Raw genomic sequence first — 26,120 nt, 5'->3', positions numbered from 1 at the left:
ACCTTAGTAAGTTTATCTATGATTCCAGAGTGGGGGATTGGTGTCAAAGTCCTTGACAAGGTCTAGATAGGCTGTGTGGACTACCTTACCCTTGCCCACGGCTCTGGAGACTGATTCAAAGAAGTCAATAAGGTTCAGGAGACAAGATCGGCCTTTCACAAACCTAAATTGGGTGGGGTCCTGTGTTTTAAGGTTGCCAATGTCTTTGTTTATAAGTTCCATGATAATACGTTCCATGGCCTTGCAAATCAGGCTTGTCAGACTGATGGGGCAGTAGTTCCCAGGATCCAAGGTGGATCCCCCCTTGTGGAGTGGGATAACTGTAGCTGTGTGCCACTCAGTGGACACGAAGCCTGAGGTGAGGGTATGATTAAACATGACACTTGGGTGAGGTGCCAGTTCATTTTGTAGTTCATATAGTACACAGCCCGGTATGTCATCTGGTCCCATGGATGTATTCTTAGCTTTGGAGAGTGTGTTTTTTACCTGTATGGCCGTTATTACCAGAATTTGGCAATCTTCCAGTAGTATTGAGATGGGCCATTTAGGGGGTGAAGTTGGCACTGAATTGATCTGCCAGGATATTGGCAATATCCTTGGGATCAGTATATTTAATGCCATTCTGTTGTAGCTCAGAGCAGATCTGAGCATTACCATTTAGATTCTTGACATAGTTATAGAATGCCTTGTGGTTGTCTTTGGAATCTTTGGCAATTTTGTTTTCTTAACTAGCTTTGGAGAATTTTATGAGGGATCTCAGCATCTTACTGAGGCTGGTAAGGGAGTTTTTTTGCATCCTGGAGTTTTCCTCTTTTCTGCAATAATTTTTTTCCTTTTGTTGTAAAGTTTGTTTATGGCAGGGAACCACCAGATTGGCTTTTTTGGAGGAGAGCATCTTGGTTCTGTTTGGGATGGCACGATTCATGCATGAGTGAATGTGCTCATGCAGTGCCTTAGTGTAAGACTCAACAGTCGAACTCTCAGTTCCCGTCTGCATGGGTGTCATGAAGTTTGTAACTTCTGACTTGAGTAGCATGAAGTTGGCCTCGGAGACGTTTTTTATGGAGGTTTCCTTACTGGGGGGGGGGGGATGTGGATGTTAAGGGTTATTAGCTTATGGTCTAACCTGACCAACGAGAGGGTGACCACAGGTGTGGAGCATCGCTTTCCCATGTTGATAATGACCAGGTCTAGGATATTGGAGCCTCTGGTGGGACTATGGATTAGTTGATCCAGGGCACTGGAATTTATGAGTTCCAAGAACCATTGGGCAAAGGTGTTGGTGCACAAGTAGTTTTCCCAGTTAATGGCAGGGTAGTTGAAATCACCCAGTATTAGGGTGTTTGGTTGTATATTAATATTTTCCAGTATGTCTAGAAAGGTGTAGTGAGAATCTTGGGGCATGGTGGGGATCTGTAGCAAGCTACAATTTGGATTGCAGTCTTACCTAGTGTTAGTTGCACCTGGAGAATTTCAGACGCATTGTGTTGGGCAACTCAACTGGTGGTGTGAATATCCTTGGTGAATATGGACACTCCTCCACCTTTAGTGTTTTGATCCTGGTTTTGTAGCCGAAAAGTGTGGTAAGAGTTGTAGCCTGGTACTGCAGGGGTGCTCTCTGGAGCCTTGAACCAGGTCTCAGTTACTGCACAGATATCGATGTTCTCCATTTTTAGGAGTGCCTCAAGAGATTGCGTTTTGAGGTTTAGACTTCTAGCATTGAGTAGCATTACCTTTAGATTTTGCATGCATGCTTTGTACCTGTTATGGTGGTGGTTTTGTCCTTTGAACTTTGCCTAAATACACACACACACATATATATATATATATATATATATATATATATATATATATATATATATATATATATATATATATGTGTGTGTGTGTGTATGGATTCACTTCATAACACTGAAAACTCAAAACACTGAAAATGAGAAAACTTCATAATACAGAAGACCAAAACACTGAAACTTCAAAACACTGAAAACTCAAAACAGTGAAACTCAAAACACTGAAAACACATATTATACATATACAGAGTTTAAACATAAATCATAGCACTTTCCACCAAGTGTAAGCAGGGGGGGCAAGCCCCCCTGCACCCCTCATATGGGGAGCTGAGCACCCCCCCCCACACACACACACCTCCTGCTACTTAAATATATCAACTCCAAGATTGCACTGAGTGTAGTGAAGTGCAATCTTAGAGTTGATATATATATATATATATATATATATATATATATATATATATATATATATAAGTAGCAGGGGGTGTGGGGGGCACAGGGGGGCTTGCCCCCCTGGTTACACTTGGTGGAAAGTGCTATGATTTATGTTTAAACTCAGTATATGTTTGATATGTGTTTTCAGTGTTTTGAGTTTCAGTGTTATGAAGTGAATCCGTGTGTGTGTGTGCGCGTGTGCGTGCGTGTGTATATATATATATATATATATATATATATATATATATATATATATACATATATATTTACATATCTTTACACAGACACTTGTTTGTGTGCATACATGAGTGTCTGTGAGTGCATATGCGTGGTGTTTGTGTGTATACTTGTAAATAATTTGTCAGTTCATTACACGTACATTTCACGGAGCCTTTAAATGTAGTAATCTCTGGTTAAACATGCATTTTACTGAATGTCTAAATCACTAAAGTGTGTTTAGCCAAGTGTAGTGTGTAGTCATTGATATGCATAGATAGTTGGATTTTTAATGTTGAAACTTTAGGATATATCAAAAGTTTCACTATTATGGGTGAGTGTGTGTGTGTGTGCACAAGTGTTTGCAGATTAGGGTTAGATTAAGGGATAGGAAAGAGATTATTTAGTGTTGTATGTGAATCGTACTGTATGTGATATGTATCCTAGTACCTTGTGTAGTGGTGGTGGTGGTGTTACAGAAATGTTTTTTTCCCCAAGGTAAGGTGTAGGGCTGAGGATAGGTGTATTACCTGAGGAGGGTAATAATTTATAATTGTAGAGTAACAAGCCATGGTGGCTCTCATCACCACCTAGACAGACGATTTACACCTACTACCAAAAAAAATATTATTGTGTATAATTTCTTATTAACAGCAAGTAAATGAAGGACGTGACCATTCTAAGAGGTGGCAGTACTACTATGCTAGGAAGAAAGCTGTGGGGAATTGGAGATCTGCCAGCCTTCCCTGGGAAGAGTGTATGTGTATGTGTGTGTGTGTGTGTGTAAAAAATAAATTATGTAAAAGGCAGTCACTGAGGGTAAGGAAAATGGAAGGCATGGTAGTTCAAACAAACAGCAATAAGGAGGAGATCTGCAATGCTAAGGCAATGCTCTGATGATTGCTTGTGTGCAGACTAGTCTGGAGATGGAAAGCACATACCCAGAATTGCAATGCGTAAATATTTTTATGCTCCGGGAGTTGGGTTGTATTTTGTGAACTGCCGAGTTAGACTTGTGTGCATTTTCTTGTACTTTTGTGCTTTAATCTACAGAGTACCAGTGGCATGAATAAAGGCATCATTCTTCTGTTGTCAGCTGAAGCCTTTTCTTCATATTTGTTGTCACTGCATGCTGCCATTCATTGCATATTTTAGTTGGCACATCTGGCATCCAAACTCCCTATCTGTGCCAACCAACACACGGCAAACGAAGATATGATTTCAGAAGAGTTGGGCATTGTTTTATCTCATTTTGACACTGCTGTTACTAAAATAATCTCTACAAAATGAGCTCCTTCACTATTTTTTCAAACATTCTTTTTAAAGATGCTAAATGTGGTTTCCACTAATGAAATGTCCACATGTTCATGCATTTTCTGGTTTAAATAAATCCACATCTGCAGCAAATAAGTCCATTTCAGTAGCAACTTGCACAACTTATCCACATGTAGCTGCTTGAATTTCAATTTAGAAGACAAATTGCAGTAGAACTGGACTAATGGAAGTAGCTAGGTAAAATGTTTGCTACGCCATTGCCAGCATACTGAAAAGCCTATTTAATACTTTCTAATACCTATATTGGTTGATAAAGTTAAGGTAAGACTCAGGGATGTGGTAGACTAAGACTGCAACCCTTTAGTAATCTCAAGCTGCTTAATAGCCTGAATAACACAGAATCACAAGGCATTTCTGACAACAACCAGGAAAAGACATAATTTTTTTTTCACTAAGGTCGCATTAAATACCCATAACTGTTTACAAATGGAGGCAAAGTGGAGGGCAAATGTGAGACAATGAATAAGAGGTACAAATAAGAATTTGTTTCAGACAGCAAAACTTCAAATGTAATGGCTAGTAGGTGGAAAAACGTTTTCTAAAACAAACTACTATTTGCCTTTATTAACATGTCTTTTACCTCTTCTGCTCCAACTCTGGCCAACTCATCCAGGTATATGTCAATGAAATGCAATTTAATTCCTTTTGGACTTGAATTCTCAGAATTGAAGAGCTCATACACCGACAAACCGAACCACTTTTCAATCAGACTGTAGACAAAAGACATTCATGTTAAAATATAACCCAGCCCTTTACTTCAACACTAAATACAGTAGGAAAGACAAATATTCCAAAATCCTTGGAAAATGTCAGCAAGCTATTTTCAACATTTCAGATAGTCGTCTCTTCCTATTTAGTACAGATGAAGAGAAAATAACTAATTATTCTAAGGGGAAATATATAACCCTCTGTCAAGAATTAAAAAAAGAAAGAAAATTATCAAACTTAATTTTCACACTAGATTCTAAGCCACTAAATGGAGTTTAGTCTGTAGCTTTAGCTTCTGCGCCATTTTTCTCTGAAAAGAAAAAAAAATAACTGTAATCAATTAAGACTCTTACATTATTACATCCAATCATCCATTACAACCCACGCTTGTATTAATAATGAGGTTTTGGATCCTAAAATGCCAAAAAAATAACCACTCCCTTTCAACATTACTCCCCAAAACCAAGAATAATTAATAGTAAAACCAAAGGGCTTACAGACTGCAAATTATTCACAAATGAACTACTAAAAATTGTCAAGAGAATGGGCAAAATACCACTGACTTCAACACAGTGTAACAACCTATTCATCCTCACTACCTTCTTTGCCTCTTAATCTAGCACCTCCTCTCTTTGCAAGAAAAATCTTTCCATGCTAACAAATGATTTACTGTAATGCAATTTGTCTGTGTTAATGCAGCTAAAATATACATAGAATCTTGCAAACTATGTATTGAAGTTTTTAAGCTTCGCAATGGCACTTTGTTTACATACAAATATTTCAGGCATGGGCATTAAAGCTCTTCTAGCCTGCTAATATACCAAAACAGCTGTTCCCATAATGTGTCCAGGCTGTTCTTAAAAATTTCTAAACTAGTGCTTACTTTAATGTAGTTAGGTGGTCTGTTCCATGCATGAGTACTCTCTCAGAGAGCCAATTAGTACACTTCTCATTCCTATAGACTATTCTACATAGGTTGTTTGATTTTCTACTACTTTTGATAGCCCCAATCATTCACAGAGATAGCGGTCTCTAAATGCACTATATACCCTAATAAGATCTCCTCAAATATCTATGAGACACTGTACAAGTTCAGATATTTTAGTCTTTCATAATTACTTAATTTTTCACATCCACTGATGCTCTTGGAATATTTCTACTGTGCTCTTTCAGTTTACTCATGCTTGTTTTCTTATAAGGTTTCCATATTGTTATTCCATAATCAAGTTAGACTACGTACATTTTTTTTATAAAACCTATAGTTATATAACCTTCATTAACCAGCTGGTTGATATGATCAGAAAATGCATTGCTGGATCTACCCACATAATCAGGTCCTTAAATGAATCTACAGTTTAAAATCATTGTGTGTTGTATTAAATATTCCTTTCAATTTATGTCTCCCAAATCTCATATTCTTAGATTTTGATGCATTTATTAAATTCTCCTGTGTCCAAATGATCAATTTAATTAAGTTCCTTTGCAGACATTCCCTATCTGCAACACCTGTAATCAGTTTATTCAGTTTCAGGTCATCTGCATACAGACTGTGGAACACCTCAGATGAAAAAAAAATATGAATGAAAGATACAATCTGAACAAGTAAGGGCCTAGGACAGGGCCCAGTGGGACACCCTGACTGTAACTCAATAATTTCACCAGTCCAAAATGTTGTATGATACTTGCCATGTCCTACTTGTAAGCCATGCAGCTATCGATCTTATCAAGAGTAAAAAAAAATACAAAGTTCTTATAATTTATTGATCAGTGTTTTGTGTATGACCTGTCAAATGCTGAAGTTAAATCTATAGAAATTACATCACAGCACAAGTTTTCATTCATAGCTGTTACAACCCAAATGACACATAGCCCGCAGACTCCGTGTGCCACTCAACCACAGCCAATAAGGCAAAACAACGTACCCAACACACTATTCATAGGTGACTCTATAGTCACGCACACTGACGTCCCACTCACCAGGCTAAACAAGGAGAAGGTTACAGTCAGCTGCCTGTTGGGTGCAGGATCCGCCACATAACCCACTCTCTCAGGTCACTCCACAAAAAGTACAAATATGACTCTGTCATTGTCCATGTTGGAGTAAACAACCTGAGACGTACCTCCCTGGACTACATGAAAAGCGACATGGAAGAGCTCTCTGATCTTGTAGCCCAGGCAGGTATGACCCTAGCCCTCAGTAGCATTCTGCCATCACCCAGAATGATACCACAGTACAAGGACAAAATGATTGACTTCAACAATTGGCTAAGCTTCTGGTGTCATTCTAAAGGGATCCAGTAACTGTCTGCCTGGGGTGACATGGTCGACAGATCACGATGCTTTGCCAGAGTTGGCCTGCACCTGTCACCCCCTGGGATTCTGAATACTGGCTAAGGTTCTTGCCACCTCTATAGTGCCTTTTTTAGGCAAGGTTCAAATGACAAATTCACCACCGTAATAGGAACAGGCAAGCAAAAACTGAGGGTGATGCTACTCAATGCTAGAAGTCTAAATCTTAAAATGCACTCACTCAAGGCACTCCTTAAAATGGAGAACATAGATATCTGTGCAGTGACTGAGACCTGGTTCAAGGCTGCAGAGAGCACCCCTGCACTACCAGGCTATAACTCATACCACACTTTTCAGCCATGTAACCTGGACCGGAACACCAAAGGCAGAGGTATGTCCATATTCATTAAGGATATCCACACCTCCAGGCTAGTTGCTCAGCATAATGCAGCTGAGCATATCCAAGTGCAACTAACTCTGGGCAAAACTGAAATCCAAATTGTAGCTTGCTACAGATCCCCCACCATGCCCCAAGATTCCCACTCCTCTTTTTCTTGATGTACTGGAAAATATTAGGGTTCAACCAAACACCTTAATAATGGACGATTTCAACTACCCCACCATTAACTGGGAAAACTATTTATGTACTAACTCCTTCGCTCAACGCTTTCTGGAATTCATAAACTGCAAATGCCCTGGATCAACTTATCCACACCCCCACCAGGGGCAACAATATCCTACATCTAGTCATTACCAACATGAGTGACCGGTGTTCCACACCTGAAGTCAACGGCTCATTGGTCCAATCCGACCATAAGCTAATTACCCTAGATATCCACATTCTGCCCACAGCCCCCCCCCCCCATTAAAAAAAACACAGTAAAAAATTTCTCCAAAGCCAACTTTATTCTTCTTAAGACAGAAGTGGTAAACTTCATGACACCCATGCAAATGGGCAATACAGTTACGACTACTGAATCCTGCACAATTGCACTTTATAAGCACTTACACAAGTGCATGGATCATGCTATCCCAAACAGAATCAAGACGCTATCCTCCAAAAAAAGGAAGCCAATCTGGTGGTCCCCTGCCATAAACAAACTGTACAACAGAAGGAAGAAACGGTTGCAAAAGAGTAAAATCCCATGAGTGGAGGAACTCCCTGGTCAGCTTCAGTAAGAAGCTGCGATCCCTGACAAAACTAGTTACGAAAACAAAATCGCCACTGATTCTAAAGACAACCACAAAGCATTCTATAGCTATGTCAAGAATCTCAATGGCAACACTCAGATCTGCTCTGAGTTACAGCACAATGGCACTAAATATACAGAACCAACTGATATTGTCAACATCCTGGCAGATAGGTTCAGTGCTAACTTTACCCCCCTCTCATCCCCTAAAGAGCCCATCTCTATACCGGAAGAATGCAAAGTTCCTGTAATCACAGCTGCACAGGTAAAAACCACACTCTCCAAAGCCAAGAACACAGCATCCATGGGACCAGACATCACAGGCTGCATTTTACATGAACTACAGAACGAACTGGCACCCCACCTAAGTACCATGTTCAATCCTAGCCTCACCTCAGGCTTTGTGCCCGCTGAATGGCACACAGCGATGGTTATCCCACTCCACAAGGGGGGAGCCAACACGGACCCCGGGAAAGTACAGTTTTGTACCTACCATAAATGTAGATGTCCGATAGGTATGCATCTGCAGTCATAACATATGGGTTGTCCTGCCTCAGGCAGCCCTTCGGTCGGCCGGATTCCAAAGTCTGGGTCTGGCCTCAGCTGATGTCGCACTTTCCCCGACGTCAGAGCGTCTGGGGTATAAAAGCATCAGCCGACGCCATTTTCCTCAGTTTTTCTTGCCCCAGATGCCAGGTGCCCTATAGGCAGGCTAAATTTGGATAAATGCTGAAAAGTTCCAAACATTTGCAAATTATATACATGTATAAACAAACAAATACACCATAATAGATTCCCCCAGCTAGCTAAAAGAGGGGTAAGCACCCTAGGAATACCACAGAGGGGAAGGAGGGAGGGTAATCCTGACTGCAGATGCATACCTATCGGACATCTACATTTATGGTAGGTACAAAACTGTACTATGTCCTTCAAGGATGCATCATTGCCTGCACACATCTCCTCTCTACCCTCCCCTATGCCTCCCCAGTCCTTTCTTTCCTCAATAAACGTGAACTAAACATGCTCTCTCTGGCCTATAACCACATTGCTAGATTTATAACAGGTTCTCCATATCGCACCCACCATTGTCATAACCTGAGGCAACTTGGCTGGTTGGAACTGCCCAACCTTCTCAAACTCAACCAACTCACTGAAGCATGTAAAATAATTAATCAACCAGATAGAACCCCCTCTCTGTGTAGCATACTGATCCCATACACTAACCTAAATAGTCTCCGATCATCCAACAGCACCCAGATCCTAACCATTAAAGCTAACAATTCTGGCGGTGATGCCCTCTTTGCCAACTCCATTGGCAAGCCATGGAACTCCCTCCCAAACTACCTTAGAAATACAACCTCTCACAACCAGTTCAAAAGCAACCTGAAAGAATATCTCAAGACACAATGGCTATGCCCATGTCCTGAACCTGACTAACCTAACATATCAAACTTTCATATCAAATCCATCCAGTCCCCTATCTCCTTAATTCTTGTTCCCAATTACTGATCTTGAAAATCCTCTTTACCCCAAATATAAGCGGGTGACTCTTGAACTCGTATATATACTATTAGTATATAACATATCTCTGCTATGTATTACCAGCCGATCGATCTTTGTCTCATATTACTTCTATGTAAAATGTACTTTTTTACTAATCTTGTAAATGTAACACGTCTACTTTTTTATACTTTTTTATAACTTGTATTTTTTATAACCTGTATTTTTTATAACTTGTTTTTTTCAACTTGTGATTTACCATTATGTTGGAGCTTTTCTCCTCGGGCCTCTACTGAAAAAGGATATGTATCCAGCTAGACTAGCCCGGTTAACAAATATAAAATAAATAAATAAATAAATAAATAACATATGGGTAGAATACCATAGCCAATCTGGGGGAGGAGGTACTAAGAAAAGGATGGTGTAGTTAAGATCCCCTGCAGTACTGCAGTTGCAAACCCTGCTCTGGATCTAGAGTATAAAGGTAAATTGTAATGCTTGGCAAATGTATGCACGGAGCTCCAAGTAGCAGCTTCTAAAATGTCCTTGGTAGCCACCCCCCGTAGGAAGGCTGTAGTGGTGGCCGTGGCCCTTGTGGAGTGAGGCCTGATATTTTCAGGAACTGTCTTTCCATGAAAGGAGTAGCAAAAGCGAATGCAATTTCCTATCCATTTTGAAATTGTCTGTTTGGAAATTGCTCTTCCTTGCACCCCAGTTGCATATGCTACAAAAAGTTGGTCAGTTTTCTGCTAGTTTTGTTCTGTCCAAGTAGTAGCGTAGTTGCCTGTGTATATCCAGGGTGTGCAAAGTTTTTCCCTCTATTCTGTGGATTAGGGAAGAACGTAGGCAAGTGAATAGCTTGGTTCAAGGATACCCTAGATACCACCTTTGGCATAAAAGTAGGATTGGTTCTTAGTGACACCCTGTCCTGGTGGAAAATAAGAAAAGGCTGCACTGCCATCAATGCTTGTAACTCAGATACTCTTCTTGCTGAAGTGATTGCCAGAAGGAATGCAGTTTTCCAAGATAGAAACTGTAGATCCGCTGATGCTGCTGGTTCAAAAGGAGGTAGGGTCAGTTTCTCCAGCACAAAGTTGAAATCCCAGGTAGGTAGAGGGGGTCTTCTTGGAGGTTTAATATTTTTGATCCCTCTCAGAAATTGTCTGAGGAGAGGGTGTGAGAAGATAGGTGGATCCACATTGTATTCTGCTGAAATTGCTGAAGCATGAATCTTAATGGAAGAATAGGACAGGCCATTGTGGAACAATTCTGCTAAGTATTCTAGGATATGTGTTAGGTTTGCCACTGTGACATCTGTGCCCTTTGATGTGCTCCAAATGAGAAATCTCTTCCATTTAGCTGAGTATGTCTTCCTTGTGGAAGGCCTGCGAGCCTCCAGGATAATGTCCTTCACCCTCTGAGATAAAACAGTTTGACTGGGATTTAAGGAATTTTCCAGGCAGTTAGCTGCAATGTTTTCAAGTTGGGATGCAGGGTCTTGTAATTGTTCTGCGTCAGAAGAAGAGGCCATAGGGGGAGAGGCCATGATTTTGCCTGAGACATGCTTCTCAATAATGGATACCAGTGTTGTCTTGGCCAGTCCGGAGCTATTAGTATCACTTTTGGCTGTTCCTCCCTGATCTTCAGTAGAACTTTGTACATCAATGGGGAGGTGGGAAGGCATATACTGTTAGGGATTTCCAGCTGAAAGAGAGAGAGTCCACCCTCCAAGCTTGTGGGTGGTATGTCCTTTAGCAGAAAGTCTTCAGTTGATTGTTGAGTGGGGAGGCGAACAAATCTATCTCCGGCATTCCCCATGTCTTTGCTATGAGTTGGAAGATGTCTGGGTGCAGCATCCATTCGTGTGCATCCATGGTAGTTCTGCTTAAGCTGACCGCCAGTGTATTTTCTTTCCCTGGCACAAATTGGGCCTGTAGTTGGATATTGAGATTCAGGCATAGTTCCCACAGATTCATAGCCATCCGGCATAGAGGGTAGGAATGTGTGCCTCCCTGCTTGTTTATGTACCACATGACCGTGGTGTTGTCTGTCCTTATTAGCAGGTGTCCTTGTTGGAGGAAGGGCTTGAATGCCTCGATTGCATGCCTCACTGCCAGCATTTCCTTTTGGTTTATGTGCATGCTTAGCTGTCCTTGAGGCCATAGGCCTTGGATACATTTGTCCTCCATGTGTGCTCCCCATCCTCGGTCTGAGGCGTCCGTGGTGATGGTCTGCCTTGGTTTTGGTTTGTTGAAAGGCAACCCTCTGTTGGACTGGCAGGCCTGAGCCCACCACAGGAATTCCTTTTGAAGGCATGGAATGATTGGTATCATGGTTTCTAAACTGTGACTGTAATGAGACCATAGACTCCAGAGGTACCATTGTAATTTCCTCATATGCAGCCTGGCATGTTGTTTTAGAATTATGCAGGATGCCATGTAACCCAGGGCCTGCAGGATTTTCCTTGCAGTAAACTGAGTTTGTCTTGTCAGAATCATGAAGTAATCTGGAAGTTGTTTTTGTTTTTCTTCTGTGAGAAAGGCCATTTGGGTGGTTGTGTCCAGATCTGCACCCAAAAAGGTTATCCTTTGGGATGGTACTAGTCTTGACTTTTGGATGTTGACTGTGTTTCCCGAGGACTGTAGCAGGTGTATGGCATAGGCCAAGTCCTTTATCAAATTTTTCTTGTTGTCCGCTTGTATTAGGCAGTCGTCCAGGTATGGGTAAATTTGGGAAGGCATATACTGTTAGGGCTTTCCAGCTGAAAGAGAGAGAGTCCACCCTCCAAGCTTGTGGGTGGTATGTCCTTGAGCAGAAAGTCTTCAGTTGACTGTTGAGTGGGGAGGCGAACAAATCTATCTCCGACATGTCTTTGCTATGAGTTGGAAGATGTCTGGGTGCAGCATCCATTCGTGTGCATCCATGGTAGTTCTGCTTAAGCTGTCCGCCAGTGTATTTTCTTTCCCTGGCACAAATTGGGCCTGTAGTTGGATATTGAGATTCAGGCATAGTTCCCACAGAGTCATAGCCATCCGGCATAGAGGGTAGGAATGTGTGCCTCCCTGCTTGTTTATGTACCACATGACCGTGGTGTTGTCTGTCCTTATTAGCAGGTGTCCTTGTTGGAGGAAGGGCTTGAATGCCTCGATTGCATGCCTCACTGCCAGCATTTCCTTTTGGTTTATGTGCATGCTTAGCTGTCCTTGAGGCCATAGGCCTTGGATACATTTGTCCTCCATTTGTGCTCCCCATCCTCGGTCTGAGGCGTCTGTGGTGATGGTCTGCTTGGTTTTGGTTTGTTGAAAGGCAACCCTCTGTTGGACTGGCAGGCCTGAGCCCACCACAGGAATTCCTTTTGAAGGCATGGAATGATTGGTATCATGGTTTCTAAACTGTGACTGTGCTGAGACCATACACTCCGGAGGTACCATTGTAATTTCCTCATATGCAGCCTGGCATGTTGTTTTAGAATTATGCAGGATGCCATGTAACCCAGGGCCTGCATGATTTTCCTTGCAGTAAGCTGAGTTTGTCTGGTCAGAATCATGAAGTAATCTGGAAGTTGTTTTTGTTTTTCTTCTGTGAGAAAGGCCATTTGGGTGGTTGTGTCCAGATCTGCACCCAAAAAGGTTATCCTTTGGGATGGTACTAGTCTTGACTTTTGGATGTTGACTGTGTATCCCAAGGACTGTAGCAGGTGTATGGCATAGGCCAAGTCCTTTATCAAATTTTTCTTGTTGTCCGCTTGTATTAGGCAGTCGTCCAGGTATGGGTAAATTTGAATTCCCTGTAGTCTGCAATGTGCAATTACTGATGCCAGGCATTTCGTGAATACTCTGGGTGCAGTAGATAAGCCAAAGGGCAATGCTGAAAATTGATAATGCTCTGATCCTGCAAGAAATCTGAGGTGTCTTCTGCAGTTTGGTCGAATAGGGATGTGCAGGTATGCCTCCTTGAGATCTAGAGTCACCAGCCAAGACTCCTTGCCCAACATGGGAAGAAGTTGCTGTAGGGTTAGCATTTTGAATTTTGGCACAATGAGATAAGTGTTCAGTGCGGACAGGTCGAGAATAGGCCTCCATTGATTCTCCTTTCTTGGTACAAGGAATAGTCTGGAGTAAAATCCTTGGCCTTGTTCTGAACATGGTACCTTTTCTATAGCTTTCATCTGAAGTAAATTGCTGATTTGTTTTAAAGCCTCTGCCCTCTGATTTGGTGGAAGGTTTGGCATTCCGCCTCTTTTTGGCAAAGTGTGAAAGTGGAACCTGTATCCTTTGTCTATTATTTGCAGTGTCCATGTATCCTTTGTGATATAATGCCAGTTTTTTGAGAATAAAGCCAGCTTTCCGCCCAAGGGTGCTTCTAGTTGATCCCTGGTAGGCGGAATCAGAGTTAAGTCATTGACCTTGACCTGGTGTAGTAGTTGTTGTTGTTGCTGTTGCACTACTCCTCTGGTTGGCAGGCTGCCACTGACGGCCTCTGTATGAGCCCTTCGATTGACCTCTGCCTCTAGGGCGCCTGTTCCTGCCTCTCTGGGCTCTGTCCGAGTCTGGAAAGGACCAATTCTTAGTAGGCCAGTTTCTGCTGAATCTCGGTGGTTGAACTTGCAGGAAATCTTTAACTGTTAGCACAGATTTTGCCTTTTCTTCAACCTTTTTTAAGATCTCGCAGAGGAGCCAAATAAATTTTGTTTCTCCATTGGAGCATCCAGGAGTTTAGCTTTGACATGGTCTGGCAAAGATTGCTCCTTCAGCCAGGCATGCCTACGAATAACTGCCCCAGTCATAGCTGATCTAAATGAAGCCTCCTGTGCATCATAGCCACATTTTAAGAAATGATTACTAACCTGTTGTGAGTTGTGTACCAAATCCTGAAGGGATTTACGGTCTAGGGGTTCAGGAGAAGAAAGTTTCTTATTCAGTTCATCTAACAAATATTCCTGGTACTGTATCATATGAAATTGACAGTTTAATGCCCTGACAGAAAGAGTTGCAGAAGTATACACCTTCTTTCCCCATCTCTCTAAAGCTCTAGACTCTCTGTCAGAGGGTAGAGGATGTTTGGCAGTAGCGGCCGCAACCCCTTTAGGGCCCTGAGAAATAGTTTCTGGGTCTGCAGAATGGGCTTTATACAAGTGGAAATGAGAATCTGGAACCCTGTAGTATCTGTCAGGTTTGGCAGGGGCCGGAGGGAGAGTATCAGGGGCCGTACTGACATCATTGTACACATCATCAATTACATTCATAACAGGAGGTATAGCTAAGGGCCTATGCTGAGGCAAATGCAAAAAGGTCCTTAATCTTTTTCTAGAATCAGAGAAATCCTGACCTTGCCATTGAAAATGCTCTCTCATGGAGTGTAGAGTCTCACCAAAGGAAAACTCCTCAGGAGGGGAGGCCGAAGGGATAGATTCCTCTGCATCTGAATCCTCATAAGGCGAGTAAGCCCCTTCCTGGTGGTCTGACAACTCAGATCCATCCGTGGAATCATCTGAGGAGTGTGGATCAGAGGGGTCAGTCCTGGGCCTTTTGTCTGGAGGAGGTTGAGAGGCCCTGTCAGGGTGAGGTTGTGAACCCCTAATTAAGGAAATAAGGTCCTCAGCAAGGCTGAGGATCTTTGAACTAGAGGAAGGCCTCTGGGAGGTAGATTTGACAGGCAAAGCTTTTGAAAGTTTGGCAGCTTTAGCCCTTGAAAAGGCCTTAATGGACATGGAAGCAGGGGGCCTAGCTGCCCCACGTGCAGGGGTAGAAATGTCCAAAGGTATGGTGTTGGACAATTCCTGAACACTAGCTTCGGTAGGTAGTTCTGAAGCCGACTCAGCCGGGGCCTCTCTGGCCTCAGTGGTCGGAAGTATGGTTTCGGAAGAAGGAATCGCCGCGAGTGTCGGTCCTTTTCCTTGCGTTTTTTTGACCATATGCGAAGTCGGAGTCTCCGACGGCATTTTATAAGCAAAAGCGGCTCCAAAAAATTCCTCTGCAAACTCCGACCGACGTCTAAGAGTTCGTCAGTTGAAGGAGGCACAGGCTAAACAGGCCGATACGTCGTGGTCTGGGCCTAAGCAAGGAAGGCAGTAAGAATGGAAATCCTTATGAGGTATTTGTTTCCCATAAGTTAAACAATTATTTACTTTGTCTGACATCGGCTGAGGCAAGAAAGAGTCCCCAACGGGGTACTTAGCTTTTCAAGTCTTCGGTAGCTGAAATCACTGGATCTGACCGACCGGCACTTGCGAACAGCTTCTGCTTCGGGCACCGCGCGGCAAGAAAGACTGGGGAAAATGGCGTCGGCTGATGCTTTTATACCCCAGATGCTCTGACGTCGGGGAAAGTGCGACATCAGCCGAGGCCAGACCCAGACTTTGGAATCTGGCCGACCGAAGGGCTGCCTGAGGCAGGACAACCCATATGTTATGACTGCAGATGCATCCTTGAAGGACATCTACCATCCCATTAGCCTGATGAGCCTGGTCTGCAAGGCCATGGAATATATCATCATGGAACTTATAAACAAAGACATTGGTAATCTCCAAACTCTGGACCCCACCCAGTTCGGGTTTGTAAAAGGCAGAGCATGTCTCCTAAACCTGATAGACTTCTTTGAAGCAGTCACCAAAGCCGTAGATGAAGGTAAGGTGGTTCACACAGCCTATCTAGATCTTGCCAAGGCTTTCGACACCATCCCCCCACTCTGGAATTATAGATAAACTCACTAAACTAAGTATAAATCCCTACGTCACAAGATGGGTTACCAACTGGCTCACTGACAGAACCCACACTGTGAAAGTAGCAGACTCCAAATCCGACTTCAGACCAGTGACAAGTGGAGTACCACGGGGTTCAGTCCTAGGTCCTCTCCTGTTTGGAATCTACTTCTCTGAAGTACAGGCTAACACAGAAGGTCTTTGGATAATGAAGTTCGCAGATGACTGTAAACTAGGAGCCATAACTCCTAACGATGTGGACATCATACAAAAGAGCCTCACTGAGACAGATGCCTGGTGTCAAAGCCATGGCCTCAAGCTCAATGCCAAAAAGTGCATGGTCATCCCCTTTGGTAAAAACTCTGTACCCATGAACTACAACATAGGCGGTAGTATACTTAACACCAAAAGTGTGATAAGAGACCTTGGGACACAGGTGGACAGTAGTCTCTCCTTTGATAATCACATCGCCACAGTAGTCAGGAAATCCTTCTACGTGGCACACCTCATCACAAAAGGTTTCTCATCCAGAAAAAAAAGAGGTCATTGTTCCCCTCTACTCTTCACTCATTAGACCCATTATAGAGTACAACGCCCCTTTTGGTATGTACCTCACAAGACATCTACTACAACTGGAAAGGCCGCAGAAATACCTCACAAAGAGGATTACCGGCCTCAAACAGATGCCCTACGCAGACAGTCTCAAAAAACTCCAGCGCATATCACCTACTCAGAGGTGATCTCTACCTAACATACAAAGCTATGTCAAACCCAGAGCTGTTGGATATGCTCCACTTAAAGAAATCCCAATCCCTCCGAGCTGCACGCTCTAGGGACCAAAACCTTGTCACCACAATAAACAGAACATGCCGGAGGGATAGATTCTTGTCCCAGAGACTTCTCATACTCTGGAATAAACTACCTATCTATATCAAACAAAGTTCCTTATTAGCACGCTTCAAAAAAAATCTTGATGATTGGATGGGAAATAGGAAATTCACCCCAGGGATCACTTCTGTGGCTCTGTTCAACAGTGGCACAGGAAAATAATTTTCTTGGGTGGCAAAAGCCAGGGTACTTTTTTGGCTGGGCTTGTATAGGCCCTAGGGCTGACAGCCTAGTACCTAACTATGAACCTATGTTATAGATCATGTTACAGGTGGTAATAGATATGTTTTTAACATACGCACTCTGATGTACGATTTTAAGTTAAAACCTTTTCAGTTCCAGTTCTGACAATAACTTATCCAGTACTACCTTCTGCATTATTTTTCCACAACATGAATGTAGACTTAAGGGTCTATATGACTCTGGGTTTGTTCTACTCCCTTTCCCTTAAAGACAGGTTTAATAAGTGCATGTCTCCAATCTTAAGGAATCTCCCCATATTTATATGACATAGTAAATAGTAGATATAATGGTACTATAAGTTTTTGCTAAAGGGTTCTTAGGTCATTATTACTTATTCTGTCTCCTTCCAGTGCTTTGTTTGGACCTAGTTTGCATAGTACTTTTTCAATATAATCTATTTTGATTCCAGTATCTGAGGTTATCTGGACATCATTAGAAAGTACAGTTGTGTAAAATCTTAGCATAACAGTAGAGATCCTTTCTCGTCACTGTTGCAGTATTCTTTACAATAGGGATCCCTGCCATGGCCAGCCTGATATACAGCCAGTATACCAAAGCCTTTTGGTTTGTAAAGGGTATGTTGCGAGTCACACACATGCTCCTCATGCATGGCATAGAACAAAGGTGACGCCCAGAAATACCATCCTCAGAACTGAAAAAAACTCAGTAGGAACGACAGTCCAAGGATAAAAATAGGTAACAAGCACATCCAGAAGGAAAAAGGATCAGGGGAAGGAAGGAGGAAGCGACTACTGCAACAGTGAAGAGAAGGACATCTACTGTTATGGTAAGGTTTTACACAACTGTACTACGTCCTTCCATATCACTGTTGCACTATTCTTTACAATAAGGAGAATGCAAAAGTTCAGGAAGATTGGGAGGAGGAAGGGCCAACACAGCCCTCTAGGAAGCCATGGAGAATGGCACTGAAAGGCATTCTCCATTACACCCAGCTTATAGTGCTTAGTAAATGTATGCAGTTGCCTCAAGAATAGAATTAGTATCGTCCCAGAGAACAGCAAAAAGAAATGGCTTTAGATATCCAAGAAGAAATGGTTTGCTTGAAACAAAGCAGAAGAAGAAGAAAAAAAAAAAGTGGGCAAATGAATAGACTGATTAAGAGACACCTCGTTAACCACCTTGGGCATAAACTAATTAGTTCGAAGGGACATCCTGTCATTATGGAATACTAAAAAAGGAGGACCGGCCATAAGGGCTTGCAGCTCAGGCACTCGTCTGGCAAAATTAAGGGCCAAAAGAAAAACAGTCTTCCAAGAACAATGCTGTAAGGAAGCTGAAGCAGCAGGCTCAAAGAAGCCGGAGCCAATTTTTCTAACACACAATTAAGGTCCCAGGAAGGAAGGGCAGGCTTCTTAGAAGGCCTAATACGAAGGATTATTTAATTTATTTACTTACTTATTTCCAGTTTGATGACCGGGGATGTCCACTGGGCCAAGCAGAGCCAATGCTCAGTGGTGGCCAGGTGAGAAAAGCTCCAAAAGCAGTTAACAGAATACAACACAAGTAAAGTATGGAATATACAGTATACAAAAGCATAAATATAAAATTTAAAATACAAATACAAAATCAGGGAGTATTTACAAATGTTAAAATATAGAAAAAGTTAAAAGTAATACAGATAATATAATTAAAAGTACAAGTCATAGTGGGAAGGGATGCCTTAAGAAACTGTTTGGCCTCAAATCTAGAGGCTAAAGGGGGTTTCACAGGCAAACAATCAGAGATAGGTGGGCCTTAAGAGAAGACTATACCAACCCAGCATTGAGCAATTCACACAAATAAGAGAGAACCAAAGGAACATCCACAGTAAGTGGATCCAGGTTAAGGGAAAGACAAACAGAAAACATCTTCCAAAAGGTGTCTGCAAGGGATCAAAACCCTATCACCCAAAATGTCGGTTCAAATGTGGACAGATGGGGGTGGATGAGAGGTCCCTTGTCTTATGCGAGTATGTTCATGCTGTGGGGTTACTTGTGATGACTGCCCTTAGCAAGATGCAGAAGAGGGAACCATTGCTGTCTGGGCCAAAAGAGGGTCACCAGCAAGATTTTGGAAACATCCTGTTTTATCTTGAACAGAATTTTCAGAATGAGATGATGGGGAGGGAAGCCATGAAGAAACATCCCCTTCCAAGAAAAAGAGAGGGTGGCCACCATCCAGGCCAGAGCGCATTGGACTCTGGCACAAAATAGAGGAAGTTGTCTATTCAGAGGGGAGGCAAACAGATCTTCTTAAGGAGTACACCACTGGTGGAAAATGTAAAGAAACAAAGCCCTGTGAACTCATGAGAGTTATGGGCCTGCTCAGAGAATCTGCTACTATGTTCTGATCTGAGTAAATACTAACTGTCTGAAGGGTCACCAGATGCTGGACAGCTAGCTCCCAAACCTGAAGGGCTAACCTTCATAAGAGAGAAGACCTTGTCCCCCCCTTGCTTGTTGACATACCGCATCAGTGTGGTATTGTCTTTGAGAATTTTGAGAGGCCCTGAAGAAAAAAAGAATGAAAAATCTGCAGAGTCAGCAAAATAGATTTCATCTTTTTGACACTGATGTGGTCTTTCTTTTGTCAGACCAACCAAAGGCCCTGTACTTTCACAGGGCAAAAAAAGCCACCCCCACCCACCCATCCCTTGTCCAAGGCATCTGTGAAAAGCTCCTGAGAGGGTACAGGAGGTTGAAAAGGAAGCCCTGGGTTAAGGGACAACTGATGAATCCACTACTGAAGTTTCGGCTTGAGGCACAGAATTAGAGGAACTAGAAAATATAAAGGATGAGAATTTTAAAGTCAAACTGACTTTAAAAAAAATGGAAGCTTTCTCATGTGGAGCTTGGCTAGAGACAGCACAGGAATGGTGGAAGCCATGTAACCAACAGCCCTCAGAAATTCTCTGGCTGTGACTGAAGCCAAAGGAAGAAGATAAATAAAATCAAAAACCCCAATGGGACACCTTTCTGAAAGGGGAAGAACCAGCAGATGGAAGGGACATTCAGACAGATGATCAAAGACAGTGTTTGGACTGGTGCAAAGAATTTTTGAGATGGTACATCCGTGCGCCACCTTCATTCCCTATACTGTGTGCGGGGAGCATACATGTGATGTATGGCATACCTTTTACAACCAAAAAGCTTTGGTATACTGGCCGGACATTGGGCTGTCCTTGGCAGGGGATCCCTGTTGTAAAGAACACTGCATTATTGATATGGAACGACATCAACTTATCACTCCTTTTTGGAGCCGAACTGTTTTGCATAAGATTTTGCAAATATATCTATAATCTGTTGTGTCTGAGAATAAATTTTAGAATCTACAGTTAGTTTATCAATTTGTGTCTTTATTCCTTCCACATCTTATACATCTATAAATTAAATTGGTTTCTTATTATGCTCAATATCCATCTTCAAATCTCTCTTCATCTTGTCTCACACTATGCTTAATTTGTTTGTCCAGCGTATTTATTTCAGTTTACAAAGTTGAAGTTCGAATGCTTTTCCATTTTTTATATTTTTTTGTCTCTCACCTTAATCTGGTATCTTGCTCTTATATAAATATTCCCCCTGACACTGCATGCCTAGATCCTGATGTTAAACATTTTTGTGATTTTTTTTTTTTGCACTCAATTTCTCTTGCAAAATTTTCCACATTCCTTCTGCAGTTTTTCCACTGACTGCATCACTCCAATTAGTTTTACATTCTGACTGTTTTACTTCCATATAATCTGTAATTAATTTCCTGTGCACTGGTTTACATTTTTTGGCAGAATTACCTAGCAACAAATTAACCTTTATAACTCCATGATCACTGCACATCAATGGTGGTAAAACCTGACATGAAGTAACAGTAATTTCTTTAGGAACACAAACAATGTATAATACGTTTCTTTCCCTAGTAGGATTGTTACAATCTGAAGCATCATTAATAATATTGTTGAATCAATATTATTCCAGTTTGTTTCTGGTAAAATTAAATCCCCAGCCACTATTATTCTTCCCTAATTCCTCTAAGTCATCAGCACTTGACTTTGGGGGTCTATACACTCCAACAACTGGTATATGCCCCAGAGTTGTCTTTACTGTTATGGTTACACAATCTACAGTCTTCTTGTTATCAGTGAACATGTAACAATCACAGGTCTCATAACTACCCTTAATCTCTCTCATAACACCTCCACTTGATTTTTTTGTTAGAATATCTTTTACAGTAAAAACATTTATACCCTGACAGGACTGGTTTCCAGTCACTGTTTTTTTAACCATGTTTCACAAACAATATAGATCTTGTTGAAATGTAGCAAATTTTCCAGTAATAAAACTTTATTACTAATGCTCCTAGCATTAACCACCACCAGAGATGTATCAAATGTCTATGAACTGTTAAATTTTCGATGTGGCAAAAATCTTGCCTTGTGTTTGTCAAATATTGCAAAATATCTGCTGCAAAAATTATTTTCCCTGATCTTGACAACTGCATCACCCTGTCTGAACATGTGTGTCCAAAATTAGGCTTGGATGCTCTACACATTTTTAAACAGGACATTTTTGATGCAAGTATTTACCCAAGAAATATTTTCATTCACTTGACTCTCCTTTCTATGTGCTTTATGAAAAATGTGTCCCAACACCAGTGCAAGCTATACTATCTAAGAACACTAAGTTCTCTACTAAAACTCAGAGTGCCCTTGTGGATGGGATCATATGTACAAATATGAATAAAAACAGATCCATACTTCCCCTACATTAAGGCATTCTATGGCTTGCCTCACTCCTCTACTTTTGATCTTGGCAAGCATAACACGGTTCAATGCTCATTATCTTTTTTTTTTTTTTTTTTTTTTACTCCGATCATTTTTATTTTAAATGTATAACACAAAAAGTACTTGTTTACAAAGAACAAATTGATTAACTGATTAACTATGTACAATACTTACATTTAGCCTGACATGAGTAGACTTTAGATAGCAGTACTTTTATACAATAGATAATAAATCATAATATATATTGTACTTGTCTTCAAAAGGAGACTGATTCCAACTGTAAGGTGTCAATCAATGACAAAACTTTCTTCCATGGGATTATTAACTATTATACAATGACCCCCCATTAATATTCAAAAGACTTGCACGCTGATTGGTCAGCATGCACATTGTAAATCAGAGTTATAGTAATGGAAAAAGGTCCGGTCGCCCAGACTTTTTCCATTACTATAACTCTTTTTTTTTTTTTTTTTTACAGCAACGGAGAACGTAAGATCTCTGTTGGTTCACACTGTCTCGCTATGTTAAACGAGTTTAACATAGCGAAACAGCATTAAAAAAAGCAATGGAGATTCTCCATTGCTTTTTTTTAATGCTGTCTCGCTATGTTAAACGAGTTTAACATTGCAAGACAGTTTGTAAAAAGCAACAGAGATCTTGCTTTCTCCGTTGCTTTTGCCCACAGCTCTGATGTACTGCGTAGGCATACGCATGCACAGTACATCAGAACTGCCGCAGAATACCAGACAGCTGTGGAAGGGCAGCAAGAGGCATTATACTACGCCATTATTTAAGAAAATTAATTATTTTTTTTTCTTAAATAATGTCATTGTATAATAGCAATAACCCACTTCTGGGTGCGGGTAATGCTGGTTTTACCCACGGTTGGCTTTGTTTGGTCACTCGGGCTTCGCCCTCGTGACCAAACCACACTAACCGTAGGTAAATCCAGCATTACCCACACCCAGGCGTGGGTTATTGCTATAATGGCATAGGGAACATTCTTCGTTCTTTGATTTTTATCTCCATTAATGCTGTCTTCAGTAAACAGAGAAAGTCCTTCCTAGTAGGCACTGTGGTAGAGTTCCATTTCCTAGTAATGCATTTCCTAGCTAATGCCAGTATAGTCCACAGTAAACAGAGGTTAGATTTATTCATAAAAGGACCTTCATTTATATTCAATAAAACTAAAGCTTTAATCATGACAAATGTATCTGTATAAATTGCTTGTAAGAAGTTATTACTATCATTCCAAAATGTTTTAATTTCCATACAGTCATAGAACATACGAGACCAATCTGCTTTAGAAGCTTATTGACATCTCCAACATAACCCATTACTGGAAGAGTTGATTTCTGAAATTTCATCAGGGGTTAGGAAGGATCTATGCAGATATTTCCAATTAAATATTCTCCAATATTGAGAATGTTAGTTTAACTAATATCAGTATGTTTGATTTATTTTCTGATGTTAAGGCATCAATATTCCTTTATTAATAGTGGTTAAGGTCTTCGCCTCCCATGTGCAAGGTGCAAGATTTGATCCTGACCTCCGACCAATGCCTGTTTGGAGTTTACATGTTCTCCCTGTGACTCCATGGAGTTTCTCCCATGTCCGAAAAAAATGCTGAGTGTTCCCATCTCAAAATCACCAATGAATGGAGCAGTGGGCAGCAGCACAGACTGGTGCCCTATAGGGGGAAGAGTTGTTCAGACCAACCGCTTTGGGCATCTACTGTGGTGCGCAGTATCCTCAAAATAGGAGAACACGGATCACAGACTGCGCACCATGGCAGGGTTAGCTACTTGAATGTGTAAAATATGGCTCTAGGTGATTCGATCATGTTGACTAATGTTGCCAGAAATAGGCATGGGTGATTACCGGTGATAAGTGGGTTGAGGACCCGGCCTACTCTGACTCTCATGCCAGGGACCTTTGCTAACGGTGGGAGGGGTATATGTGCCCCTATTGGCCAGTGTGCACCCGCCATAAGGCCCAGCAGCCCTCGGTCAATAAGCTACTGGCTGGCTGGTGTCTAGTTGCCTAGCCTGGGTTACCTGGGATAGCTCTGTTGAGCGAAAGCTGGATGTAATACCAACCAATCTGCCAAACATGATTGGAGAACTACTATGCTTAATGTAGGTTCACTGGCAGGACGTATCTTGGAAGTAGATGACATGATGATACACTGAAGGCTGGACATCCTACATATCCATGAGACGAGATGGAAGGGCAGTGCAGAAATGCCACTTGGCTTGGGATCCAGAATCTACTACTCAGGTGGAGGGCAGGCTAGAAATGGTGTAGAAATTGTGGTGACAGAGAGGCTTCAGAAGGCAGTAAGGGATATCATCAGAATTAATGACAGACTCATGGCAGTCAGACTCCAGTGTAATGATAGAGCAGTATTCATAATCTCAGCCTATGCCCCACAGCAGGCTTGTGACAGTGAGGAAAAGACTGGATTCAGACAGCAGTTGCAGGACCTACTAGATAAAGCAGGAGAACATAAATTGGTGTTGATAATGGGTGACTTGAATGCACATATCGAGACAGACAGAACAGGATATGAGGACTGCCTGAGTCCACATGGGTGGGGCAACAGGAATAAAGGAGGAGAAGCCATTCTAGACTTCTGTCTGACAAATGGCTTGATATTAGCCAACACATGGTTCAGAAAGAGACAGTCACAAGATCACATACAAGAGTAGTCAACATGCAACTCGGGTAGACTTTCTCCTAGTAAGGAAAGGCACTGGGGTAGAATCCATGATTGCAAAGTCATCCCCAGTGAGACAGTCAGCCCACAGCATAAACCACTAGTTGCCACAATCAGCTGCAAGCAGTGGTCAGAGAAGGCTCGAAGGTCAACAGAGACCAGGCTGAAGACCTGAAAGCTGACTAGAGAGAAAGTACAACAGTTCAAGGAATTACTCGGGGCTCTAGCACCCCAAGAGGAGGAGGAAATGGGTGGAGTTGAAGAAGAATGGCAGCGCCTACAAACAGCATGTGTTAGAACTACAGAAAAGATATGTGGCAGACCCAGATATGGAAATAAGGTACATAAGGAAAGCTGGTGGTGGAATGCAGAAGTCTAGGAAGTCATCAAAAGAAAGGAGGAGTGCAGGAAGAAGTGGAAGATAGAAAAGACTGACCAGACTAGGAAGGACTACTGGTTGCTAACAAAGAATCTAAGAAAGAAGTTGCAATAGCAAAGAATAAGGTATCGGAGGCATTGCACCAAAGTCTGGAAAGTGACTTAGTAAGGGGCACAAAGAAACTATATCAGGTTGCAAGGCAAAGATAAAGAAGGCAGTCAGACACCCTTCATAAGGGATGCCAGCAACAACCTGCTCACCAGTCCAGAGGGCATCAAAGGCAGATGGAAGGAGTATTTCCAGCAGCTTCTGAATGAAGAAACCCCACAGAAGCTGTACTGCGCCAGAAACAGCCCAAGATGAAAGAAGAAGAGGAGTCCACCCTAAAAGAAGTAAAAACAGCACAAAGAAAGATGAAGTCAGGGAAAGCAGCATGCTCAGATGAGGTCACAGCAGATATGATAAAGATGCTGGGTGAGCTAGGGGAGAAATGGCTCCTGAAGGTACTATTAGCAGTGTGGAGAGAAAGGCGCATCCCAGATGACTGGAGAATGAGGATACTCGCGCCAGTGTACAAGAACAAAGGGGACATCCACAACTGTGGGCAGTACAGAGGCATCCAACTCCTATAACATTGCATGAAAGTTCTGGAGAGGGTAAGTGATAAAAGGAGTAGAATGGAAGATGGGAGATGAGCAGTTTGGATTCAGATCAGAATGCAGTACAATTGACCCGATGTTTGCATTGAAATAGATACTTGAGAAGAAGCTAGAGATAAGGAGAGTCTCCAACTGGGCATTCCTTGACTTGGAGAAAGCATATGACATGGTCCCAAGAAAGCTGATCTGGGCAGTACTGAGGTGGTTTGAAGTCCCAGAAACATTGATAGAATTAGTGCAGGCTATGTACAAGGACCAAATGACTCAAGTACAAACAGTGTTCGGCCTCACA

General features: G+C 42.0%; 1 protein-coding gene across 1 annotated transcript in view; it reads right to left on the bottom strand.

The window, feature by feature from the left end:
• The window catches only part of RRP1B (ribosomal RNA processing 1B), a 1,940,580-nt gene that overhangs the window by 1,170,035 nt on the left and 744,425 nt on the right, over positions 1-26,120 (bottom strand). Inside the window, exon 6 of the mRNA XM_044071827.1 lies at positions 4,360-4,489. Coding sequence (XP_043927762.1) covers positions 4,360-4,489 — 130 coding nt within the window. The remainder of the gene's footprint in view (positions 1-4,359; positions 4,490-26,120) is intronic.

This window comes from Protopterus annectens, chromosome 5.part0, assembly GCF_019279795.1.
Source record: "Protopterus annectens isolate FY-2018-M chromosome 5.part0, PAN1.0, whole genome shotgun sequence".
Lineage (NCBI taxonomy): Eukaryota > Metazoa > Chordata > Ceratodontiformes > Protopteridae > Protopterus > Protopterus annectens.
The sequence above is the reverse complement of the archived record's forward strand: the minus strand, read 5'-3'. Positions and strand labels throughout refer to the sequence as shown.